Raw genomic sequence first — 11,474 nt, 5'->3', positions numbered from 1 at the left:
TATAGTATGAATCAGAATGAAGCCTGATTATTTTAAATGGTTCATCATCAATTTCAAATTTTTCTGTATTTTCAAGAACTTCTTCGATTTTTTCACTTTGACTGAAAGCATACGAAGACGAAGCACGGTAACTCACAAGTCAAAATAATAAAAAACATATTAATAATAATAATAATTATAATAATTAGAATAAAATTGAGTATACTGCCGCCATTACTGAATTAGAATGTTTATTGGTATTTTATTTAAGAATTGAAAATACAAAATTTGAAACACATTGCTCAAAAATGAAAATACGCAAACGACATTTTTCGTGTTTCTTTGTTATTTTTCTACCTATCAGCTGTGCAATAGAAACATATGCACAACAACAATCATTACATTTCAAGCGGCGGTTATGCCAGTTATGTTGGTTAAACGTTGCCTTGACTGCATATGTTTGCTACTGCACTGTAACTGTATGTATTTTCATTACGTTGGTATACATATATTTAGAAAAATAATAATCATAAAAGTGTAAACGTGTTTTAAAAAAAAATTAAGCAATAAGTACTTAAAACATAATTAACACTCTTTCATTATATTTATTGTATTTTTGCGTTATTTTCATTCTACATTCACTACTGCATTACAAAAACAATCAAAAGTCATATGTATGTATGCATAGAAAATTATAAATTTTCTAAAATATTACAAAAAAAAACGCTATAAAGTCAGAAAAACACAACTACCTGACCGAAATTTAACAGCATTAAATAAAAATCAATGATTTATTACAAAACTATTACACAAAATTAAATTAGGCACAAAACAAACTTGTAACGAAATATATACCGACTACAGCAATATATTTGTGTATATTTTCTTCGTTTTTTTTTACTATGTATTTATGCTAACAAATATTGTGATTCGTATTTTAACAAGCAAACAAAAAATTCTTAAAAAAAAAATTTCAGAAAAAAAAAATTTTTTATAAACAAAAATATTTTAGACTGACAACAATTGTCAATGTATTAAGTCTCTTTTTAACTGCAAAATGTGTAATTAATATGTATGTATATAGTACTTGTATCTAATTCTTCTGTTAAGTGTATTTGTTTGGTTGTTCGTTTTAACTTAGATTTTAAACAACTTAAGATGTTCTTACTATCTCTTTCTTTTTGTACGTATCAAAAAGAAAAAAATTCATGCAATTTTTGCATTGCGGAAATTACATAATTTTATTATACAATTAATTTACAATTAAGTAAATCAGTTTTAAATTTGTTAACTAATTTTTTTCTTCTTCTTTTCGCTAAATTTCATATTATATAACGTTTAATTTGTTTTGGTACGCCCTCAACGTCTTGTATTTAAGTTTACACACGAAAACATGTTCGCTTCTCACAAAAGAAATACATAACTACTTTTTCTACTTTTTTCACTTTTTAGAACTAAACGAGTAGCATAGAGCAATCTGTAAACGCATTTGTTAAGTTATCAACGTTTTATGCAACTTTAACTTAAGGCTTATAAACTAACGCCTTGATTACGCGCTATTCGTCATTTTACAAACGACAAGCGACATTTTAACGATTAACATAAAAAACGTACGAAATCACGAAATAGTACCAAATATATATATTTTGCTTTTGTGACAAACGACATTTTCCATATGTCCATTGTTTTGTTTAGTTGTCTTGTTTGTTGTTGCGTCTGAGTGTCCGTTTACTATATTTTACAATTATAAAGTACATAAGTATATTCTGCGTAGTAGGGGGTTCTTGTTTGCGGTTTGGACAAACGTAAGAACTGTTATTGTAATTTTTTTTGTTTGTGTGTGTGTATTTCAACTCATAAATGGTAGCGTAAACTGTGTGTGTTTTCTTGTTTGTTGTATTGTGAATTAAAAAAAAAAACAAATCTTTACTCCACTAACTGTCTGTTGTTCTACATATGTACATGTAGAGTTAATTGCTTAATGTTGTTGTAACACTTATCTCAACTACATGTCTGTTTATACTTGTATGTATGTATGTGGGTGGTTTTGATGGTAGCTGGTATAACTGTGGCTGCTGTGCTTTCTACAAAACTTACTGATCTTGTGGATCTGTATCGCTTTCTTCCAATTCACTCTTGTTGCGTCGCTTTTCGTAGATGAGAATGATCGCACAGAGAATCAGAACTTCAGCGCAGATACCCAGGAAAGGCCACAAGGCGGCGAGTTTGCCTGTGGAACAAAACAGGAGAGTAAAATTGCCAATATAAATATATAAATAACATTAAAGTGAAATGAGCAGCTGATACACACCCTTAACACGAACAAATGATACATCACTAGCCTCAGCGTAGCCGGCATACTCATTGGCATCATTGCGTCCAATGCATTTATATTCGCCTCTATCATCAAGGCTGATGTTTTCAACAGATAAAATTGCGTTTTTCACTTGATTATCATCGGGATTCAACATATAACGACCTGTGCTGTTTGAGATTGTCAAATTACCTGCGAATCAAACAAATATGGCACATATATATATATATATATTTAAAATTTTACTAATGCAGCTACAACATACCAATCATCCAGGACAATTGTGGATCTGTACCAACACATGTACAGACAATTGACAATTTCTCACCCTCTACAACACCGGAATTCGAAGGCACTCGTACAACAACGCGAGCTACACAACGAAATAATAAAACATATCAATAAAGAATCAGCTCATATACATATATATATATATATATAGTATTATACTTACCAACTACATTAATATCTTTCTTCTGATTATCGGCTACACAACTGTAGAGACCATCATCGGCAATATCTGTTCGGTCAATTATGAACTTTCTTTCGGCCGCAATAATTCTGTAACGACCTGAAAGTTCTTTGACTTTCGCAACATCCGTACCGTTCTTTTCCCTAGGTAAAAAATTAAAACAAAACTATGTTAGAAGAAAACATTCGCTATTATTTACACAAATACATATCTACAGGCATAAATACAATATATAAAGAATGTAGTAGTACAAATGTATGTACATATAAGCACTTGGACCAAAACAAATTCCTGTTACAAGTCTTAAGGCAGAATCGAGTAAACTGTATGCGATATTTCAGAAAACTTCAGAAAAAATTTTTATAAAAAAAAAAATTAATCGTATTCAAAACGATTTTTCTTTGTCATATATAAAATAGAGCAAAAGATATAAATTTTACGTTCACATCGAAAGCTGTGGTAAAAATTTTCAAAAAATTCATTTGAATTGGCAAACAGACGTTGCATAAGCGAAGCGAAAATTTTGTAAAAATTTATTGACCCCACCGATTAAAAGTAAAACAAACGACGGTGGTCATTTCGTAATTTCGAATCGAATGTGCTAGCATTTCCACAGAAAATGGCCAATCAAAATGGGCAATTAATTTTGCAGGCTTTGCAAACGCTGGAAGAGCCCGCAACGGTCATGAGAATAGTGACACATATCGCCGACACAGCCGGCGTAAGTAGACTCGAAACTGTTTTTTTTGTTGTTTTTTCTCTAATGTGATTAAATATGTTTGCCTCTCGTCACCAATGCAGGTTCACCCCAATGATGTGAAAGAATCGGTGCAAGAGACATTAAATGGAGGCGTACGCTACGGCTATATACAACGCTCCAATCGTAAATATTATGCGGCACCTGTTGACTTGGACACTATTGCTGGTGAGGAGATTAGTGAACCGGAAGTGGAGACCAATAAGGATGATAACAAGGATACTGGCGAAATGGAGGATCGTGGCGGTAGGCGGCGCAGAAGACGTGCAAGTCGTAGTCGCAGTCGTAGTCGACGTGGCTCCCGACGTCGACGTCGTCGTTAAGCCATTTTTTTGTACAAAAAGGGCCAAAAAAAAAAAACAACAACAACCGCCCAATTAATAATGAATGATTTGAAATTATGTATTTTGATGTGTCTCGTCTCTCTATGTAAGATTGTCTACGGTGTTTCTATATCTATGTATATTTTGAGAAAATTATGATGTTAAAAAAAAACTATACATATTTTTCTGATAAAACTCGAATAAATATAGAGAAAAATAATTGTTTATAATAAAGTATAATTGCTTTACAAAGTGGAACCACATTCAGGTCAGGCAGATGTTGAGTTTTAAATTCAGCTTGTGCGTTTTTTAAGAAACCACCACTACATAATTTTGTCGATTATGAAGTTTCACTTTTCAAAAATAGTTAAATCTCACGTTTTCTGGTATTAGCTTCCAGCTTTCTCAAGAAATTTTAAACATATATTTCAGATTAAAAGTGATGTTAAATTGTTCGGAACTTTATTGCCATAACCTAGCTGTACTCTTGAGACAGTTGAATTGTGAGTGGTGTTAGATGAGTTGCGTTCGCTGGACATTTAATGCACGCTGGACATAGTATGTATAAATATTTGTTACTGTCGGGGTCGATTTTGAATAAGTAGAAGTTTAATCTGCTACTGTATCCAGCATGAAATTTGCAAGCGTCACACTAGACTCTCGTGGCAACTTGAGCTCTTCGGCTGCAATGGCTGATGGTTTGACTCCATGTGCGCCATTCACTGAGAGGGAGTCGGTGTAGGTGTTAATGGCTCCACTGTGAATGGCATAGAATGGTTTTTTAACTCTTCTGTGGATATACGCTTCGCGGCATACATGTTGGAACTTGCCATTTGCTTTAGTATAGCAATTTTGAACATAAATATAGTAACTTGTATCGACTTTTCGCATGTTTAATGGTGAATTTAACATAAGTAATGTTGGAGGAATTCGAAAAATAAAATAAAATGAAATAAAATAAAATAGATCACTCAATGCACTCAAGATCGTCAGACAAACTGTTCACTAATTGACATATGGAGATCAAACTTCACATGAACTTAAAAAAAATGTTGAACCAGTGTAGGAAAAAAAATATTCATCGATTCGGTTTTAAATGAGCTAGTACGTGTCAAATTTGATATCATGGATTGCCAGTGCGACCATGAAAATTAGTTGGCAAGAGCGTTAACAAACTTTTAATGAGTTGCCAAGAGTGTTGACAAATTTTTATATAATATTTAAGCTTATGTAAAAACAATTTGTTTTTTTTAGGTTGTTCATTTTAGCTTTTGCAGAACTATGTTATTTGTGAACTTGTTATACCCTACTGTTTAACAAAATATTGAAGCTTTCGACTTACCATTTCAGCACATAATCACCAGCTTTGGTTATGTTACAGCTAAGTACTAGAGGTGATCTGATTTCATATACTTTTAACTGACGTTCTGCAATATCGTAGTTTGGCACCAAAAATTCAGTATCTGTAAAAGAATTGTTCGAATATGAAAATATTGATATTTTCAACTACATACGTATGTATGTATGCATGTAGATACATATATACAAAAAATTATAAATTATGGGTTTCCATTAAATATCCATAAATATATCATAAACTCATTGATGGTAAATGAATTTAATGTTGTGCTTAAATTTTTATTTTCACTTAGCAAATGTTATGATTTATAAATAAAATAAAAATATAAAAAAATAGTAATAAATTAAAATTAACTTTATACATAGTTTGCTTAGAAAAGAAAATAATTACCATAAGTACACAAATATATGTAAATGGATAAAAGATAAAATAAAATCGCACTAGCAAATATTTAGATTAGTTCAACGTATTGGCACAAAATATTTTATCTTACACATCATAGTATTGGAAAAACATATAATAATATAAGCGAAATAACGCTACATTTACATATATACATATAACGAGAAGGGTATGATATTTTAGATGGTGTATGTAAGAAGTTGATATGAAAATATTGTTTTAATACATGAATAAATGTGTACCAATAAAGAAGTGTGTGTTTTGTAAGCGTGTAGCGCCAACTACTATACAAGTCATTTAATTTTTACTAAATAAAAAGAAGAAAGCACATATGTACATAGTGAACGGGAAAAATGTAAGCAGTTTTTGGCGTTTATACCGAATTTAACACTTGGCCATTGATGCAGATCAACTTGGTCTATGAATATGTGCTGTATTTTATACTATATATACAAGTATATATATACCATATGTATATGCATATATTTAAATTTGTGTGTATGTATGTATATATGAATATTGACATTTTTGGTACTAACGCACTACATACGTACATATGTAATATGAGTAAGCATTCTGCTTGCAATTGCTGTTGTTGTATGTAGACATTATGTCATAGTGGTTATGGTGATGATATCACTTTCGAGTTTATTGAATAAGTTGTGAAAAAATTGGTGCTAATAAATATGTGTCTATATATATGTATGTAGCATTATGTACCAAGTATGCGTGCAAGTATGTATACAGTAGTATGTGTGTATGTATATAACGGCATGACGACAGAATTTTAAAGACTCTTTTATTGTTTCAAACTTGGACTGAAATCATATAACTTTGGAAATGCTTTTTATTTTCATTTATAAACATTTTTTTGTTTTTGTTTTTGCACGGTCTTTCTTAACTGTGTGGCGTCAGCGATTAAATTAGGGTATAAACTTTCATTTTGTTTAGTTTTGGCTAATCAAAGCCGAGCATTATTATGCGATTAATCATTCAATTGATGGCACTAGCGAGTAATTCTGTAAATAGTTGTACTCGGTGGTGATGATGAAACTTTGCCTATTAGTTGTGAAGCATATTTCGGTTAGTTTTTGTTTTAACGGTAAATGAGTGCTAACTTCAAAATGAAATGTGATACTATTTTGAGTAGTTATATTTGGTCCATGACACAATCTAATAATATAAACAAAGGATGCGGGGAACCGTAAATGTTCGCAGTTTGTTTAATGGAAAGACTATTTTGTGTAACAAGTTAGTGCCTTCAACAATTTGCTATTGAACTCTAGACAAATTATATTTGAGGCTGTTACGACTTTGTTGAAGAAAAATGTATCTCTACGCGTTGTTGATTTGTTGCAGAATATACAACAAATACTCTATGATTTTACATTAAATTGTTCGAATTTTTATAATTGTTATAATTGGATTTTTGTTTTGTTTTGATTGCAGAACAAAAAAGCTGCTTTGACATTTAGTAGCTCGAAGCGCATAAAAATTATGCATATACATACATACATATAGTATATATTTACAACGTGTTGAATCTTGTATTGGTTAAGTTGAGTTCATTTATTAAATGAGTGTTGACTATTTTTAAGAAATTGAAGCGGACTTGAATATTTCACGCTTAAACCTATAATATTTCTAAATAATTTCGGCTAAGGCTTCTAGATTCTAATATGCAATATAATTATCGGTACTTATGTATGTATATATTATAATATATAACAGGAAACCTAGAATGGAGATCGCTTCGTATATAGTTTTTTTTCACAATAAAATTGTTAAAAAATAAAAAAAAATTTTTCACTTTTTATTCAATTGTTTGTTTTAAGCAAAGCAAATGTTTATTCAAACAATTACAAAGCTTTTATATGCTATTTTGAAAAGTAATAATAAACTGCGATATATGATCGTAATGTTGTTTACCGAAATATTTAAACATTGCTAAGTGTTCGTAACATTAGAGTGATAATCAGAAAGAGTAAGTTTGCGTTATAATTAAATAAAAATAGAGGCGCAAGCAATATAGCGAAGAAAAAATAAAAATTAACGGCTTATAAACCATATACAATACAAAAACAACCACATCAAAAATCTCGTAATTCAAATATAAAAGTTGACAAAATAAAACGTAAGTGATAAAGATGAAAACCAATTTCAAATTCGTATCCATGGTCACTGAACGATGGGCGAAGAGATGGCACTGTTTGGTAGTGGTGGGGATTGTGATGACGTTTGTGAAAGCAAGTGAAGACTGAGACTGAAATGCGTTGATGCGTTGGTTTAACTGAGTTTTATTAAAATTTGTTTTTATATACTTATGTTTTGATTTTTTTTTTTTTTTTTGTAATTTTAATTTTTGTTCTTTAGCGATAAAAGCTAGATGGTTAAGGCTCACCCTTGCGGATTGGCACTTGTGCCATGCGAGTGGGTTGTTGTGACAAAGGTGTGGGGAGCGACATGCTGCCGCCCGCCGTAACCGCGGTCACACTGGATATAGGGTGTCGTTGTTGTTGTTGCTGCTGATTTATAAACTGATGCGGTGGATAGGTTTGCATTTGATTGCGCTGCTTCTGCTGCTGCTGCTGCTGGTAAACATCCATTGGCGTCATCGTTTGCACACCACTGCCAATTTGTTGTGGCGTGAACATTTGTGTCGGTTGCTGATAATTTGGCGAAGCTGTTTGCAGCGGAAATGTGGATTGTGTTTCAACCAATTGATAGCCGTGTGTTGTCAAAGGATTGTTATACATGTTATTGCTATTGCTACCGCTGGCAGTGATCCCGTGACCGTGATGCTCCAAATGATGATGTGGAGGTGTGAAAAATTGCGCGACTGGCGCCACTGTTGTGGACAGCATTGTTGTGCGTGGTGGTGGGAAGTTCGGCATCGGTGGATATTTGGCGTTAGCACCACCACCGACACTGCCACCACTACCGTAACCACGACTAGGCGCTGTCGTTAGTTCGCCATACTTTTTTAGCGGCGTTATATACTCCAGATTGATAAGGCCTGTATCCAGTTCACTGCCAATGCTGGCACCTTCGCTGCTGCTATCCGGCAGCGTTAAGGATGGATTACCATCGAAGTTTGTGGCGTTTATATAAATCAATTTGTGTTGTTCATCCAATTTCGTTGTTTTAAGTTGTGGCCTTTGCTGCTGCTGCTGTTGCTGTTGATGATGGTGATGATGTTGTCGCCGGTGTGTTGTTGTTGTGGTAGTTTGTGTTGGCAGTGGCATAGCCGGCGAAACGTCCACCTCCATGAGCGGCTCCCATATGCGTGTGAAAATATCATCCGCCGAACCGGGTGTCAGATCGTGTATCGTTTCGTAGGCCGAGAGCGTTGAAAGATGGCCACCGTCACCGTCACCGCCGCCGACGCCGACGCCACCCGCTGTCACCACAAATGGTGTATATGTTTGTGGGTGTGTTGGCGCCTCATTGGCGCTGCGTACGTGCAACATATGGTAGCTTGTGTGCAAATTGTTGCACTTATACTGACCCTCGTGTACTTTAAGCGCGTGACGCACGGAAAGATGCGCTTCGATTTTGTGTTTCTCACCTTGAGAGTGAAAAGTTGGAGTTTTAGATAAAGATTTAAATTTGCTGTTGATATTAGCTTTCTAAAATTTTTTATTTTGTTTTTGCCGCTAACTCAAAGACACAAATTGGTTCTAAAACTATACCTAACTATCAGAACAGAATACAACTAAATTCAAAAGTAGTAGGGGGGGAGGGGGGTGTGGATTGTTGGGTCAAATAAAACGAAAATTTATTTATTAACATGTCAAAACCCAATTAGAAACTACGCTGGTATATTTTCAATAGTTTAAGCTAAGAAAATAAATGGAAATGTGTGCCAGGTGAATCAAAAAGTAACTGTTCGGAAAGAATCAAAATCGAGGCTTATGTATAATAAGTTCTTTTAAAAATGGCGGTGCATATATTTTTCAATGATCCATAATAAGAAATTTTTGAGCGAATTAATGAACGATACGAATCCGAAAATAAAGATACACGGAGAGTTGTGAAAATTTGTATGAAACAGTTTACGAAACTCATTATTTATATATTTTGCATTGAAAGTTTCTATAAAATTACATTAAAAATCTTATACGACAACACAAATTATTTCCAACCGAATACTATGGTCATGATTAAAACTTAAAAGTAAGTTGTATGCTTTTTTTTATTAATTTATATGCATTAGTATTATTTTAACACGCAAAATATAGTTTAAGATCAACGCAGAGTTGCTGATCAGCAATTATTAAAGTTATGCTTTCACCCTTAGGCTGTTTAAATTTTATAATGTTCTTGTATAAAAATATTGCAAAATGTAAAAAATACAATAAATAATTTATTTCCATCACATATAACTGCATATAAAAAGCGAACGTAAGGCGATGTTTGCCATTTCCAGGGAATTGTCGCTACGCTGGGAGTATTTGCTAGTTTTTGATTCACCCGTTGGACATTGAAACCACACACTATAGTACAGACATATCGTGTAAACACTGCGCAGAACACTTTATTAACTTTATGCCACTAACTACTTTGCTAGATCTATGCAAAAACAAAAAACAAAAAAAAAAAAATAATCTGTATCGACCGAATAACGTTAGTGCAAAAAGCAAACCGAAATTATTTCGATTTTTTTTCTCGCATGGCGCTTCGCGGTCTACAACATCTAATTTGACTAGTAATTTGTATACGAAAATTATGCCTGCTGATTGCTAAAACACCCACAGCTTGGTTATACTCACCCTCAATGGCACTCTCCGACAGCGTGTAGGAGTGCTCATCGCGTCCGTGCCGTAGATTGTGTCGCGTTATTGGCTCGCCATCTTTTAGCCAAAATATGGGTTCGGCCAAGGGGACTATGCATGTGATTGAGAATGGCTCGCCAATATTCACATTTGAATCGCCATAATAAATCGCTGTCTCATAGTCAAAATCTGCCAAATCTGTGTTGACATTTCGCATACACACACGCACATATTTGGCATGTATGTATGTGCATATTTGCATAAATTGTTGTTGTATTAGATGTTTTTGTTGTCGTTGTTGTTATTGTTATTGTTGTTGTTACATTGCATGCCATGTGATATAAAGGCAAAAATATTGCGTGTTTCACCATTTGAAAATTCCCATTTAGTACATCATTTCGTTTCGTTTTGTTTCGTATCGTTTCATAATCCACAACAAATGTTTGCATGAACGATTCGCATTTAACACAGATTTCAGTACATACATACTTGTAATTCAATTCAATTCAATTCAATTTAATTTGTTGGGCTAATTATACGTTTTGTAGAAGGTTGAAATTGGAGTAAATAATTATAAAAAAAATAAAAATAAATGAAAATGAACGAACAGAAAACTTCTAGTGAAACAGAAAATAGGAGTAAGAAACAACAAAAGCAAAAGTACACACGCTACACTTACTCGGTTTATAAATAAATAAAAAATATTAATGAAGAGTTAATTAAATTAGTTTATATATTATAAAACAAATTGTAAACATATGCAAATAGGTACATACGTATGTATGAATGTAGGTATTGTTTGCTGAGCGTGTTGTAAACAAATCGTTTTTAAATGTATGTATGTATGCAAGTGATGGTATGTAAAAAATTATTATAATAATATATTTTCAAAGTCAGAATAATGCTTTGTGTGTATGTATGTATGTATGTGCACTTAATTATTTATACTTTTATTAAACACTGCTTGTTTATTATGGTATTTTCATATTAACCAATTAATTTAGCAAATATTTATATTGTATTTTACTAGATAATTAATGATTATATAGGAGAAATAATTTTTTGTCAAATTTATTTGATTTCAGCACCAAG

General features: G+C 32.7%; 2 protein-coding genes across 2 annotated transcripts; one reads left to right on the top strand and one right to left on the bottom strand.

Annotated features, from left to right (window-relative positions):
• Nucleotides 1-213: 213 nt before the first annotated feature.
• Bsg (immunoglobulin domain-containing protein Bsg) lies at nucleotides 214-10,816 on the bottom strand. Its single transcript, XM_014237505.3, has 7 exons — nucleotides 10,380-10,816; nucleotides 8,009-9,175; nucleotides 5,188-5,308; nucleotides 2,748-2,908; nucleotides 2,559-2,666; nucleotides 2,291-2,485; nucleotides 214-2,209 (listed from the first exon to the last, which is right to left on the bottom strand). Exons 1-7 carry the CDS (start codon nucleotides 10,642-10,644, stop codon nucleotides 2,073-2,075), a joined length of 2,154 nt encoding a protein of 717 aa, XP_014092980.3. The 5' UTR covers nucleotides 10,645-10,816; the 3' UTR covers nucleotides 214-2,072.
• On the top strand, nucleotides 3,131-4,065 carry LOC106619423 (uncharacterized). The gene is made up of 2 exons (XM_014237506.3): nucleotides 3,131-3,486; nucleotides 3,567-4,065. The coding sequence occupies exons 1-2, from the start codon at nucleotides 3,385-3,387 to the stop codon at nucleotides 3,843-3,845; spliced, it is 381 nt and encodes a 126-aa protein (XP_014092981.1). The 5' UTR covers nucleotides 3,131-3,384; the 3' UTR covers nucleotides 3,846-4,065.
• Nucleotides 10,817-11,474: the final 658 nt, after the last annotated feature.

Source organism: Bactrocera oleae, chromosome 3 (genome assembly GCF_042242935.1).
Source record: "Bactrocera oleae isolate idBacOlea1 chromosome 3, idBacOlea1, whole genome shotgun sequence".
Classification (NCBI taxonomy): domain Eukaryota; kingdom Metazoa; phylum Arthropoda; class Insecta; order Diptera; family Tephritidae; genus Bactrocera; species Bactrocera oleae.
The sequence above is the reverse complement of the archived record's forward strand: the minus strand, read 5'-3'. Positions and strand labels throughout refer to the sequence as shown.